At 47.1% G+C, this 14,852-nt stretch overlaps 2 protein-coding genes across 5 annotated transcripts in view; one reads left to right on the top strand and one right to left on the bottom strand.

The window, feature by feature from the left end:
* Positions 1–1,637, top strand: part of LOC145339347 (uncharacterized) — a 28,463-nt gene extending 26,826 nt beyond the window's left edge. Inside the window, exon 8 of one of the 3 annotated variants that reach the window (XM_080183785.1) lies at positions 1,324–1,637. In XM_080183785.1, the coding sequence (XP_080039911.1) occupies positions 1,324–1,426 (103 nt within the window). In that variant the 3' untranslated portion in view covers positions 1,427–1,637. The remainder of the gene's footprint in view (positions 1–1,323) is intronic. The other 2 variants (XM_080183784.1, XM_080183786.1) reach the window with 2 other exon arrangements.
* A 3,768-nt stretch (positions 1,638–5,405) lies between these two features.
* The window catches only part of bud13 (BUD13 homolog), a 29,653-nt gene continuing 20,206 nt past the window's right edge, over positions 5,406–14,852 (bottom strand). For both annotated transcript variants that reach the window (XM_080183778.1, XM_080183779.1), the window contains exons 9-10: positions 13,137–13,218; positions 5,406–6,623 (exon numbers count right to left, since the gene is read on the bottom strand). In XM_080183778.1, the coding sequence (XP_080039904.1) occupies positions 6,530–6,623; positions 13,137–13,218 (176 nt within the window). In that variant the 3' untranslated portion in view covers positions 5,406–6,529. The remainder of the gene's footprint in view (positions 6,624–13,136; positions 13,219–14,852) is intronic.

Genomic DNA, 14,852 nt, shown 5'->3' with positions numbered 1-14,852 from the left:
CCACGGCAGAACCCACCTCCTGGGGGTCATCCTCGACCCTGACAGACTGCCAAAGAGGAAGAAGATTTCAATGATTTAGACTTAAAAGTAGGGGCACGATTTAGGAGTTCGCAGACAATAAAGACTAATTGGCTGTGTGGTTGTTTATGAGGAAGAAAGCTGGAAACTGCAGGATGTTGTCAATGGGCAGTAAAGCAGCAAACGGAATTCAATTCAGTGGGATGATGATAATGTATTTGGGAAGGACAAACATGACAAGGGAAAGTGGTAAGGACAGGATTCAGAGACGCTTCAAGTGCATGTCCACAGATTCCTGAAGATAATTGGACAGATGATAGAGAAAGAAGCACAGAATAAACCAGCAGGGAAGTACACAGTATTGGAGAAACCGCAAGATGCTCACTGCAATATAGGAAAAATGTGATCACATATTAGAGAGGGTAAAGATTTGTGCGGATGTTGCCAGGAATTGGCTATGAGGAAAGATTGGATTGGCTGCATTGGAATAGAGGCAGCTAAAAGACAGATTTGATTGGTGTATAAAGCACAGGCAAAGATAGGTTCTGTTCAGAGAGGGTGCAGAAACGGAATGTAATTAGCAGAAGGATTAGGGTTGAGCTTGTGGTAGCGTCTTCTCTCACAAAACAGCTACTGTGCACTAACATAATCCACTGTTCCAGAAATCCTTTGCAATTACTGAGATATCACAGAGTGCAGAACTGGCCAATAAATAATCATATAAGGGAATTAATACAAAAAAAACTAATGACAGAAAATCATTAGAATCATAGAATCCCTACAGTACAGGAAGCCATTCGGCCCATCAAGCCTGCACTGGCAACACTCCCTCCCTCTCCGTGTAGCCCACACATTTACCCTGCTAATCCCCCTAAAACTAAGGGCAATTTAGCATGGCCAATCCACCTAACCCACACATCTTTGGACTGTGAGAGGAAACCAAAGCACGTGGAGGAAACCCACACAGACATGGGGAGAATGTACAAACTCCACACAGATAGTGACCCAAGCCAGGTATCGAACCCAGGTCCCCGGTGCTGTGAGGCAGCAGTGCTAACTACTGTGCTGCTGGACCACCTATGATGATTTGCCTGATAGGTGGAAGCAGATTTAATAATAACTTTCAAAAGGTTAAATTTGCATGGCTCAAGGAATAGGTAGGAGTGCGGATTGATAGCTTTTAGTGTTGCCACATGTATGACAGGCTGAATGGTTTTCTGCACTGTTACTTTATGATGCATCTATTTTGTGTCTTACAAAAATGTCTATAAACTCCTGAATAACAAATCTCTTCCACTTTCCCAGTGCACCCCGCCTCCCCATGTGCAAATTGGAAGCCTACCTACTTCACCAGCGTCTGAAAGGCATGAAGATTCACTCCAGACCTGCGTCCATTGCCACACAATGATACCACAATCAGAGTCACCATGATGCAGCGATGTTAAGCACCAAAGCAGCTTTCAATCCATCCAGGCCTATTCAAATAATAAATAAAGAGCTATATGCCTCAGGTCATCACCACTGGCTCAGCGTCCTCTAACTCCTCCTCCTATAAACATAGAACATTCGTCAACAGAATTCAGTAGGAGGTAGGAACAGGCAAAAAGTGCTGGCATTTTGAGGGAGGTTATTTCTTGCTGGGGTTTGACACCAAGATGGCAGGGTTGGCGGATACTGAAGTGGATTGTGAGGTGATACAACAGGATATAGATAGGTTGGTGCAGTGGGCAGATAGGTGGCAGATGGCATTTAATCCTGACAAATGCGAGGTGATGCATTTTGGAAGGAATAATGTAGAGAGGAGCTATGTGATTAAAGGTAGACAAATTAGGAGTATAGAAACACAGAGGGACCTGGGAGTGCAGGTTCACAAATCCATGAAGGTTGTGACACAAGTGGAGAATGTTGTTAGGAAGGCTTATGGAATGCTTTATAGGAAGGGGTATAGAGTTTAAAAGCTGCCGTCTAATGCTTCAGTTGTATAGAACGTTGGTTAGACCGCATTTGGAGTACTGCATCCAGTTCTGGTCACCTTACTACCGGAAGGACGTGGAGTCTCTGGAAAGGGTGCAGAGGAAGTTTACCAGGATGTTGCCTGGCATGGAGGGGCTGGGGTATGAGGAAAGGTTGGAGAAACTGGGACTGTTCTCCTTGGAAAGACGGAGATTGAGGGGGGACATGATAGAGGTATATAAGATACTGAAGGGAATACACAGAGTCAATAGTGAGAGACTACTCCCTAGATTGGTTACAAATACAAGAGGACATGATTTAAGGGTGAGGGGAGAGAGATATAATTTGGATGTGAGAGGAAGGTTCTTTACGCAGAGAGTTGTGGGGGTATGGAACGCGCTACCGAGTAGGGTGGTGGAGGCGGGAACGTTGGACTCGTTTAAGGTTCAGTTAGATAGACACATGAGTGAAACGAGGATGGAGGGTTATGGTAGGGGCTATTAAATAGGGTTAAACCTCGGGAGACACCGGAAAGGCAGGCTTGTGATTAACGTTTTTGTCTTTTCATTCCGCAGGTGGAGGTCCACCTCGTTGTCAAACAAGGGGCATGCACACGGCGGGTTGTGCGTGGGCTGCTCTTGGAGGTTCCGGGAGTGGCCTAGTACTTTGTGTCTGTGTGTGTGCTTGATCCTGGACCGGTAGACGGGCGCCGCAACAGCTCAGTGACTAGCACTGCTGGCTGTGCAGATACATGGATTTGGGCCTGTGTCTGTGGGAGTTTGCGCATTCTCCCTGTGGTTGCGTGGGTTTCCTCCGGGCGCTCCGGTTTCCTCCCACACCCCAAAGATGTGCTCTTAGGCTGATTGGTTTTACCAAATTGACACTATTCTCCCCTGAATCTGGCTAAGTCAGGGGTTCTATTTGTAGATACGCAGGGTAGAATAGGTGTAGGGTGATGCGGCGGCACGGGCTTGTTGGGCCGAAGGGCCTGTTTCCCGTGCTGGGTTGTTCTTTGTTTATTTATTTGGGATTTCCACCTTGTGGATGTTTGGTTGACGCTGTACGCTCACCTTAACGCAGATCAGGGCAGATTAACCAATATCGGCAGTTTGAAATTTTCCTTATCCATTTGTATGCTGCTCCCCTGATGAGCTCCAGGTTGCTGAGCTTACTCACTGAAGGTTAATTAAAACCATTTATCATTATTTTGTGACGTTCAAAAAACTTGTTTCTATGTAGTTACCCAAGGCACCATTTAACTGAATCCTAAAATTAGCTGAGTCTGGGCAGCTGAAGGATTCCGTTGCAGCCCTGAACTTGGTGCTGTTCCAGTTGCAGAGTATAGTAAAACGGCTGATACATTTAGTTAACGCTTGCCAATCTCTAGGGCACTGTCTAGCAAAAGGAAATGACTGGATAATCTGGAGGAGGAGGAGGAGGAGGAGGAGGGGGGGGGCAGTGTGTTGGGGAGGGAGGGGTGGAGAGAGAAGTCTACACTTTTTGAGCCGTGGAACGTTATCAGGGAAGAATCAGAAAATAGAATCCCTACAGTGCAGAAAGAGGCATCCAGCCCATCAAGTCTGCACTGACACTCTGAAAGAGTGTCCCACCCAGATTCTCCCTTCTACCCCATCCCTGTAACCAACTGCATTTCCCATGGCTAATCCACCATTCATCTGGCCCACACATCTTTGGACACTAAGGGACGATTTAGCATGGCCAAACCACCTAACCTGCACATCTTTGGAAAGTTTACTAAAGTGGATAGTGTGAGGCCCTGAAAGAAATCAGAGGCGAATTCAATTTATCAAGAAGGCTGTTGACATTATTCCAAAAGTTCTAACAATGCTGTTGCTGTATTTTAAGCACAGACACAGTAAGTCCAATGCCGGCATCTCCACATCATTTAAGAAAGGAGAATTCATATTTATATTGAGTAAAAGCTGCCTTTAATTTGACTTGGAAGAGTCCATTCTGTCTGTGTTGCTATTGGCAAAGCCCCTCCGACACGTACAGATTCTTCAAGAATCTAATATGCTTCAATTAGTTGGTTCCATATCCCTCAAAACTCCAGGAAATATTGCTTATCTACTCCAACTCTCACAGAAATGATAGCCTTTGACTCTGAATGGCAAAGGCAGGTTATCGGCCATGAGGCTTGAGGGGCTGAAGGTCTCCTCTCGTAAACAGTCAAACCTGTTGCTGTGGGCACTGAGGCCTCAGTCACTACCTAAATAATGTCCCAAAATCATTTGGAGACACCCAGTATTTATATGACTGATGCAGTTAAAGTTCTGGTCAGTATTAACCTGCAGGATGTTGATGGTAGGATATTTGGTAATGGTAATGGCAATGGCAGGAAAAGGTGATTTGATTCTCTCTTCACAGACATGCCAATTGCCTGGCACTTGTGAAATGCAAATTTGTTTGTCACTAAGCCCAGCCTGAATGTTGTCCAGATCTTGCTGTATACAGGCACAGAATGCTTCATCAGCAGAGTTGCAAATGGTACCAAACATCGCAATCAACAAACATTCCCACTCCTGACCTTGTGACAAGTAGCAGGAGCGGATGACTGAGGTGAGGAAAATGGTTGATGAGGGAGGGCAGTGGATGTTGTCTACATGGACTTTAGTGAAGCATTTAATAAGGTCCCTCGCAGCAGGCTAGTTCAAAAGGTTAAATCTCATGATATCAGGGTGAATTAGCTAGACAGACCTCAAGGGACCTCAGGGTCCTTGTGTATGAGTCGCAAAAACCCAGCCTGCAGGTGCAGCAGGTGGTCAGGAAGGCAAATGGGATGCTGGCCTTCATAGCGAGGGGGACTGAATATAAAAGCAGGGAGGTCTTGCTGCAACTGTACAGGGCACTGGTGAGGCCGCAGCTGGAGTACTGTGTGCAGTTTTGGTCGCCGCACTTACGCAAGGATATTTTGGCCTTGGAGGGAGTTCAGAGGAGGTTTACTAGGCTGATACCGGAGTTGAGGGGGTTGAACTATGAGGAGAGGCTGAATAAACTAGGCTTGTACTCATTAGAGTTTAGGAGAATGAGTGGAGATCTCATTGAGACGTATAAGATGATGAATGGGATGGATAAGATAGAGGTGGAGAGGCTCTTCCCACTCAGAAAGGACAGTAGGGCTAGAGGGCACAGCCTCAAGATAAGGGGGGGCAGTTTAGAACGGAGTTGAGGAGGAACTTCTTCACTCAAAGGGTGGTGAATCTCTGGAATTCTCTGCTCGTTGAAGTGGTGGAGGCTACCTCGCTAAGTACATTTAAGATGCGGGTTGATGGGTTTTTGATAAGCGAGGGGATTAAGGGTTATGGGGAGAGGGCGGGAAAGTGGAACTGAGCCACGACAGATCAGCCATGATCTTATTGAATGGCGGGGCAGGCTCGAAGGGCTAGATGGCCTACTCCTGCTCCTATTTCTTATGTTCAATCACTATGTTTTTCACAATTCACAGTAATTCCAAGTTTTGTGTTGTCTACAAATTTTGATAATGTGCACACACAAGTCATGCTCATTAACACAGATCAAAAAAACAGTGGGTCCAATGCCGACCTCTGGGATTAAAGTAGCAGCTATTAAGGAGCATCTGAAAAGAAGAAAAGGGTGTAAAGAGATAGAGGGGTGCAAGGTCCAGGCAAATAAAGGCAAAGCTGCCTATGGTGGAGCAATTAAAACTGAGAGCGCACAAAGAAGCTGAGGAACAGAGATCTGAGTGTGTTACCCTGGTAGAGGATGCTAACAGAGGGGGTCGGGAAAACAAAGGAATTTGAAAACAAGGATGAGAATTTTAAAATAGAGGCATCAAATAACTGGGAGCCAACGTGGAACAGTGAGCAGAGAGGGGGAAACAAAAAGGAAGCTTACAGTTAGGGCACGGATAGCAGAGATTGAAATTTATTAAGTTTCTGGAAAAAGGGAGTATTGGAATAGTCAACGTTAGAAGTAAGAGAGGATGGTGAGGGTTTCAGCAGAACAGCTGAGACTGGTACCATTTATGAAAGTAGAAATTGGTGTTCTTAGTGATGTCACAAGTCAGACTGCATCTCAAGATGACTAGGAGTTTTTTAACACCTCCAGAAACTATGCTTTCTGATTCACTTAACAAAATAACTGATCCTCCCTTTCAAGACAGTGATAGGTTCAATCAATTTAACAGCATCCAGATTTCCAGCTGTAAAAGATTCAAAAATAAATGAATTTGAACAATTCCAGAGATAAGTTCAGATTTGGAAACAGTGGCAGCAGATTTTTGAGTGGAGAAATGATGGGGATAATCCAACTGCCGGCGAGGGAGCTGGTGTGGAGAACATTAAATCATCAAAGTAACAATTTACAAGACAGACTGCATCCAACAGACCCGTAACCACACAGTACAAACTTTATATAAAAAAAATTAACAAGAATAAAAAGATTTTCATCTTCTCGATTGTCCCCAGAATTCTGCACAAACTGGGGCTAAGGAAACCACTTGCAGAGAAGTCTCTGTTCCTGACATTGTCCACAGTGCCACAGTTGGAAGATGTGGACAGGAGTCTCCCTCAGCAGTTTACATATCCTCCACACTCCATTTGTATGCTATCTCCTGCACTGCCTTCTTATCTGCCAATCTGGCATACCGCTTCTGTTCAAAGCCATTTGACCTGCAAGTATTAAAGAAACATTATCTTGTTAGTTTAGTGCCTTTAACTGTAATATTACAAGTGACTGTATGTCTTTTCTATAGCCCAGTTATATTTGTCATCCAGAACAGTGGCAGAGAATAGATTAGTTTACCTCTTAGATTCATGGTTTCTAATGAAACCTAGTTTCGGTACAGAGTAAATTCCCTCTGCACTGTCCCCATCAAACACTCCCAGGACAGGTACAGCACAGGGTTAGATACAGAGTAAAGCTCCCTCTACACTGTCCCCATCAAACACTCTCAGGACAGGTACAGCACGGGGTTAGATACAGAGTAAATTCCCTCTACACTGTCCCCATCAAACACTCCCAGGACAGGTACAGCACGGGGTTAGATACAGAGTAAAGCTCCCTCTACACTGTCCCCCATCAAACACCCCCAGGACAGGTACAGCACAGGGTTAGATACAGAGTAAAGCTCCCTCTACACTGGAGTGAATCAGAAGAGGACATTTCGGCCATCTAGCTGTTTGGCTTGTCAGGAAGATCATAGCTGATTTATAATCTAACTCCATATTACTGCCTTCACTCCATATCCCTTGACAAACGGCATGGTGACACAGTTGTTAGTCCTGCTGCCTCACAGCACCAGGGACCTGGGTTCAATTCCCTGTCCAGGTCACTGTCTGTGTGGAGTCTGCACGTTCTCCTCGTGTCTACGTGGGTTTTCTCCGGGTGCTCCGGTTTCCTCCCACAGTCCGAAAGGCATGCTGGTTAGGTGTGACAACTAGGGAATTGTCAACAGTAATTTCATTGCAGTGTTACTTCAGGGATTCCCAGGTGTTGCTGTGGATGTTGAACATTTTCGAGGAGGTTTGGAGGGTGACCTTGAAGCATTTTCTCTACCCTCCTGGGACTCACTAGCTACGTCGAAGCTCCGAGTAGAGCACTTGTTCAAGCAGTCTCGTGTCCAGCAAGTGGACACGGCCCACCCTGAGGAGCTAATCGAGTGTGGTCAATGCTTCGATGCTGAGATGTCGGTCTGAGTGTGAACACTGACTGTGATGTGCCCGTCCTGCCGATGGATTTACAGGATCTTGCAAAGGCATCGCTGGCGATGCTTCTTCAGGGTTCTGAGGTGCCTGCTGTACATTGTCCGTGTATGAGCCACGCAGCAAAGCGGGTATCACTATTCATCATGGAGTACAGTTACGAGTGGTGTGCCTCAGGGATCTGTTTTGGGGCCACTGTTGTTTGTAATTTTTATTAATGATCTGGATGAGGGTATAGTTGGGTGGATTAGTAAATTTGCTGATGACACCAAAGTTGGAGGTGTGGTAGATTGTGAGGAAGGGTGTCATAGTCTGCAGGGAGACTTAGATAGGTTGCAGAGCTGGGCCGAGAGGTGGCGGATGGAATTTAATGCGGAGAAGTGTGAGGTAATTCACTTTGGTAGGAGCAACAGATGTGTCGAGTATAGGGCTAACGGGAGGACTTTGAATAGTGTGGATGAACAGAGGGATCTAGGTGTGTGTGTACATAGATCCCTGAAAGTTGGGAATCAAGTAGATAAGGTTGTTAAGAAGGCGTACGGTGTCTTGGCGTTTATTGGTAGGGGGATTGAATTTAGGAGTCGCAGTGTAATGTTGCAACTGTACACTACTCTAGTGCGGCCGCACTTGGAGTACTGTGTGCAGTTCTGGTCCCCGCATTACAAGAAGGATGTGGAGGCGTTGGAGAGGGTGCAGAGGAGGTTTACTAGGATGTTGCCTGGTATGGTGGGGAGGTCCTATGAGGAGAGACTGAGGGATTTAGGGTTGTTTTCGTTGGAAAGAAGGCGGCTAAGAGGGGATCTTATTGAAACATATAAGATGATTAGAGGTTTAGATAGGGTGGATAGTGATAGCCTTTTTCCTCGGATGGAGAAAGCTAGCACGAGGGGGCATGGCTTTAAATTAAGGGGGGGTAGCTACAGGACGGATGTCAGGGGTAGGTTCTTTACCCAGCGGGTGGTGAGGGATTGGAATGCCCTGCCTGCTGCAGTTGTAAATGCGTCTAGTTTGGGGGCGTTTAAGAGATCTCTGGATAGGTTTATGGACGAAAAGGGATTGGTATAGGCTAGTGGGTCATTGTTTTTGTAACTGGTCGGCGCAACATCGTGGGCCGAAGGGCCTGTTCTGCGCTGTAATGTTCTATGTTCTATGTTCTACTACTGCCCTGTAGACCATGAGTTTGGTGCCAAGCCCGAGGTCCTGTTCTTCAAACACACTTCCTTTTTCCTCCAGTGAGGAGCTTCCCTCTCTCCCACCATCTCTGTCTTATGGATGTTTGGTGTAAGGCCTATCCTCTCGCACACCTCACTGAAGGTGATGGTGATGGTTTGGAGCTCGGTGTCCGAGTCTGTGCAGACACAAGCATCGTCTGCAGGCTGTAGCTCAATGACAGAGGATGAGACCACCTTGGACCTGGTCTGCAGGTGGTGGAGGTTAAACAGATTCCCGTTTGTTCCAGTTTCGCTCCACTCCAGTAGGGAGTTGCAGAGAGTGAGACAGAGCGTTGCAGCGAGGAAAATCGAGAACAGCGTAATGCAATGACACAGCCTCACTTAACCCCAGCGTGAATGTGAACTGTGTCTGTGGTGAATCCGCTGGTCAGGATCGCAACTTGCATGTCACCACAGAGCATGGCATCGCAGGCAGTGGTGATAAAGTTTTGGGGACAGCTGAAATGGAGGGGGGTGCTCCATACTCTCTGACAGTTGACCTTTGTGACGTACCCCTAGATCTCTTTGTTCTATAATTCTCCACAACGCTCTACATTAACTGAGTAAGTCCTGTCCTGATTCAATCTACCAAAATGCATTACCTCACATTTATCTAAATTAAACTCCATCTGCCATTCATCAGCCCACTGGCCCAATTGATCAAGATCCCGTTGCAATAGATAACCTTTTTCACTGTCCACTTTGCCACCTAACTTGGTGTCATCTGCAAACTTACTAACCATGCCAAGTAAATTCTCATCTAAATCATTAATAAGAACGACAAATAACAATGGACCCAGCACTGATCCCTGAGGAATTTCGCTAATCACAGGCTTCCAGTTTGAAAAATAACTCTCCAGAACCACCTCTTCTGTCAAGAAGCCAATTTTGTATCCATTTAGATACCTCACCCTGGATCCCATGAAATTTAACCTTATGCAACAATCTACCATGCGGTACCTTGTCAAAGGCCTTGCTAAAGTCCACGTAGACAACATCAACTGCACTGCCCTCATCTACCTTCTTGGTTACCCCTTCAAAAAACTCAATCAAATTTGTGAGACATGATTTTCCACTCTCAAAGCCATGCTAACTGTCCCTATTCAGTCCTTGTGTCTCTAAATGCCTGTAGATCCCGTCTCTCAAAACTTACTAACAACTCTGTTCTATGACCCAGTAGGTAGAGATATGATCAGCGCAACTTGTGGGCCAAAGGGCTTGTTTGTGCTTTAGTTTTTCAATGTTTTTCTATGTTCTAACTTACCTACTACAGATGTGAGGCTTACTGGCCTGTAGTTCCCAGGCTTTTCCCTGCAGTCCTTCTTAAACAAAGGCACAAGATTTGCCACCCTCCAATCTTCAGGTATCTCACCCGTGACTACAGATGATTCAAATATCTGTGTCAGGGATCCGCAATTTCCTCCCTAACCTCCCACAATTTCCTGGGATACACTTCATCAGGTCCCCGGGATTTATTTACTTTGATGTGTTTTAAGACTTCCAGCACCTCCTTCTCTGTAATATGTACACTCCTCAAGACATCACTATTTATTTCCCCAAGTTCCCCAACATCCATGCTTTTCTCAACAGTTAATACTGATGAGAAATATTCATTTAGGATCTCACCCATCTCTTGTGGATCTGCACACAGATGACCTTTGTAGAGCTCTTTGGATTCTCCTTTGCTTTATCTGCCAAAAGAATCTCGTGTCCCCTTTTTGCTCTCCTGATTTCTCTCTCAACTCTACTCCTACACCCACTTTATTCTTCAAGGGATCCATTTGATCCCAGCTGCCTACGCACATCACGTGCCTCCTTCTTCTTCTTGACCAGGGCCTCAATATCCCAAGTCATCCAGGGTTCACTACTTCTGCCGGCCTTGTCCTTCACTCTAAGAGGAATTGGCTTACCCTGAACCCTGGTTAACACACTTTTGAAAGTCTCCCACATACCAGACGTCCCTTTGCCTTTCCACAGACTCCCCCAATTAACCGTTGAAAGTTCCTGCCTGATACCAAATAAAACTGGCCTCACCCCAATTTAGAATTTTAATTTTTGGGCCAGATCTGTCATTCTCCATAGATATCTTAAAACTAATAGAATTATGGTCACTGACCCCAAAGTGATCCCTCACTAACACTTCCGTCATTTGCTCTTTCTTATTTCCCAAGAGGAGATCAAATTTTGCCCCGTCTCTAGTCGGGCCATCCAGATACTGAATGAGAAATTCCTCCTGAATACAATCAACAGATTTTCTCCGTCCAAGCCCCTATTACAATGCGGTCCCAGTCAACATTGGGAAAGTTAAAATCTCCCGACTATTACCACCCTATTTTTCTTGGAGCTATCTTAATCTCCTTACATATTTGCTCCTCAATTTCCTGCTATTTGGGGGCCTCTAGTACAACCCTATCAAAATGATTTCCCCCTTCCTATTTCTCAGTTCTACCCATATAGACTCAGTGGCCGAACGCTTGGATATATCCCCTCTCAGTACGGCCGTGATGCTTTCCCTAATCAAAAGTGCAACTCCCCCTCCTCTCTTACCTCCTATTCTATCTTTCCTATAGCATCTATACCCTGGAATATTGAGTTGCCAGTCCTGTCCTTCCCTTAGCCATGTTTCAGTAATATCCCAGTCCTATCTTACCCATCCATGCCCTGAGCTCATCTGCCTTGCCTGTCAGGCCTCTTGCAATGAAATTAATGCAGTTTAATCTGGACTTGCCTTGATCTCCCTCATGCTTTTGCCTGACCTGTCTAGTACTGAGATTACTGATTCTGCCTTTACTGTTTAATGTGGTCTCTAACTTCTATGCTTTCCTCAACCTTCTTGTCTGTCTCCCTACTGTTTTGGGGTCCTACCCCGCTGCCAAACTAGTTCAAACCCTCCTGACAGCATGTGGTCAGTTCCTTCAAAACTGGGATGGAAATCATCAGCTCTTGAGGATTTACCTTTTATTTTCTTCAGTGCTATTATTTTGTTTTGGTTAATTGTGATGAGTCATTGCTCCGGTGGAATATTAGTTCCCTCGGGATGGCCATGTGCTATCGTGGTCCCCTGCTGTAAACACTGATGCAAGGTAATGATTCAGCATGTCCACCACATCCTCCTTTCCTGTTACAAGGTCACCATTATCAGCCTCCAAGCAGCCCACATCACTCCCAACATGGTGTAAACATTTTTATGCTGATTTTGATATCCATACCCAGTGTCTTTTCACATTCCTTTTTTTTAAACTCTTCTCCTATTGTTGACCTTGGCTGCTTTTTGTATCTCTCCCATTTCCATAAATCTGTGGGGTTTTTGCATTTTTAATTGCTTTTTCTTTTAATTTTATTTTTTATTTCTCATCTCTTTAGTTAACTGCTGAGATTTCTTTGGCAAATAGAGTTCTCTCTCTTTAGTAATGTAAACTAGTTCTGTATCACTTCAAATCCCATTCTGAACAAATTTCCACGGATCTTCTGTTGTTTGTTAGCTCTGAGCAGATTTGTCCAATTTACAAGGGATAGTGTGTGGTCAGTTTTACCTTTCTCCCTCGCTACATTGATCCTGATCAGACTGTGTTCACTATTAACTGTTCACACATTGATAGACAGTTAATCAAATCTGGCTTGTTACACATTCGCTATAATCTTGATTTTTTTAAGATGGAGTAATGCCGAAATAGAGGCAGTTTTTACTTAGATACCCCACAAACCCAGAGATGCAGCTTGTGATTTAGGTGTTTAAACCACTGCCCTGACACTGATCAACGTGGTAAACAGACGCACTGATGCAACCTGGAAATAGTCCAGGGGCCACAGTCTGCACACCTGCCTCTGAATGAACTTGAGGTTAAAACGGATTGATTCCACGGGGCAACTGTGTTACTGAATAAGCAGGTAGAGTTTGATGGAGATTCAGCGGGATCTTTGCAGGGAGGCAACAACCAGGTTCCTTCCACTTATAGAACTATTGCTGTGAGCTGCAGTTAAATGTCTCAATTACGGGTGCAAAACTGTACAGCCTTAACCATCCTCCCAAAACCGGGACTGGATCTCAAATCTATCTACTCACTTTAAATGAAATGTGACTTTAGAATGGCAGAAAGATACAGCGTTCCTGATAGCCCTGTACAGACTGGAGCAGGGATTATCTAGCGAGCTGTATATCCAGTAACAGTATTTAAAGACTCCAGCAACTTCCTTAATCATCTGTTTGGGGGCAACGCAATTATTTGTCCCAACTGAATACATCACTGACTTTCAAAAGTTATACTCTTACCTGTCCACTCCATCCCAGCGATATCCGGGGTAGAGGTTAAACCTATTGGGAGGTGGTGCAGGACCGCTGTACACTGGCTTCTCTGTGAAAGCAAATTGATACACAGTCAGCCCCAATGCTGCCTTAGCCTGAAACAAACTTCCCACCGTACCCTCGGGTGGCACGCCGCCCGAACCCCCCCCCAGACAGTACCGAGCCTAAACACCCCCCCCCCCAGACAGTACCGCGCCTAAACACCCCCGTACCCCCCCCCAGACAGTACCGAGCCTAAACACCCCCGAACCCCCCCCAGACAGTACCGAGCCTAAACACCCCCGAACCCCCCAGACAGTACCGCGCCTAAACACCCCCGTACCCCCCCCAGACAGTACCGAGCCTAAACACCCCCGAACCCCCCCCAGACAGTACCGCGCCTAAACACCCCCCCCCCCAGACAGTACCGAGCCTAAACACCCCCGTACCCCCCCCCCCCAGACAGTACCGAGCCTAAACACCCCCCCCCCCCAGACAGTACCGAGCCTAAACACCCCCGAACCCCCCCCAGACAGTACCGAGCCTAAACACCCGCCCCCCCAGACAGTACCGTGCCTAAACATCCCCGAACCCCCCCCAGACAGTACCGTGCCTAAACACCCCCGAACCCCCCCCAGACAGTACCGAGCCTAAACACCCCCGAACCCCCCCCCCCCAGACAGTACCGTGCCTAAACACCCCCGAACCCCCCCCAGACAGTACCGTGCCTAAACACCCCCGAACCCCCCCCAGACAGTACCGAGCCTAAACATCCCCCCCCCCCAGACAGTACCGAGCCTAAACATCCCCCCCCCCCAGACAGTACCGAGCCTAAACACCCCCGAACCCCCCCCAGACAGTACCGAGCCTAAACACCCCCGTACCCCCCCCAGACAGTACCGAGCCTAAACACCCCTGTACCCCCCCCAGACAGTACCGAGCCTAAACATCCCCCCCCCCAGACAGTCCCATGTCTAAACACCCCCGTACCCCTCGGACAGTCCCATGTCTAAACACCCCCGTACCCCTCGGACAGTCCCATGTCTAAACACCCCCGTACCCCCCAGACAGTACCGAGCCTAAACACCCCCGTACCCCCCAGACAGTACCGTGCCTAAACACCCCCGTACCCCCCAGACAGTCCCATGTCTAAACACCCCCGTACCCCCCAGACAGTACCGAGCCTAAACACCCCCGTACCCCCCAGACAGTACCGAGCCTAAACACCCCCGTACCCCCCAGACAGTACCGTGCCTAAACACCCCCGTACCCCCCAGACAGTACCATGCCTAAACACCCCCGTACCCCCCAGACAGTACCGTGCCTAAACGCCCCCGGACAGTACCGTGTCTAAATACCCCCGGACCCCCAGACAGTCCCATGTCTAAACACCCCCGTACCCCTCGGACAGTCCCATGTCTAAACACCCCCGTACCCCTCGGACAGTCCCATGTCTAAACACCCCCGTACCCCTCGGACAGTCCCATGTCTAAACACCCCCGTACCCCTCGGACAGTCCCATGTCTAAACACCCCCGTACCCCTCGGACAGTCCCATGTCTAAACACCCCCGTACCCCTCGGACAGTCCCATGTCTAAACATCCCCGTGCTCCCCAACAGTCCAACGTGCAGAGCCTCTGGTGATGATCTTTGCTTCATCAATGGAGACGGGAGAGGTTCCGGAGGATTGGTGGATTGCGGATG

Source organism: Carcharhinus amblyrhynchos, unplaced genomic scaffold (genome assembly GCF_965287045.1).
Source record: "Carcharhinus amblyrhynchos unplaced genomic scaffold, sCarAmb.v2.hapA scaffold_413, whole genome shotgun sequence".
NCBI classification, from domain to species: Eukaryota; Metazoa; Chordata; class Chondrichthyes; order Carcharhiniformes; family Carcharhinidae; genus Carcharhinus; species Carcharhinus amblyrhynchos.
This window is presented reverse-complemented; position numbering and strand designations above follow the sequence as displayed.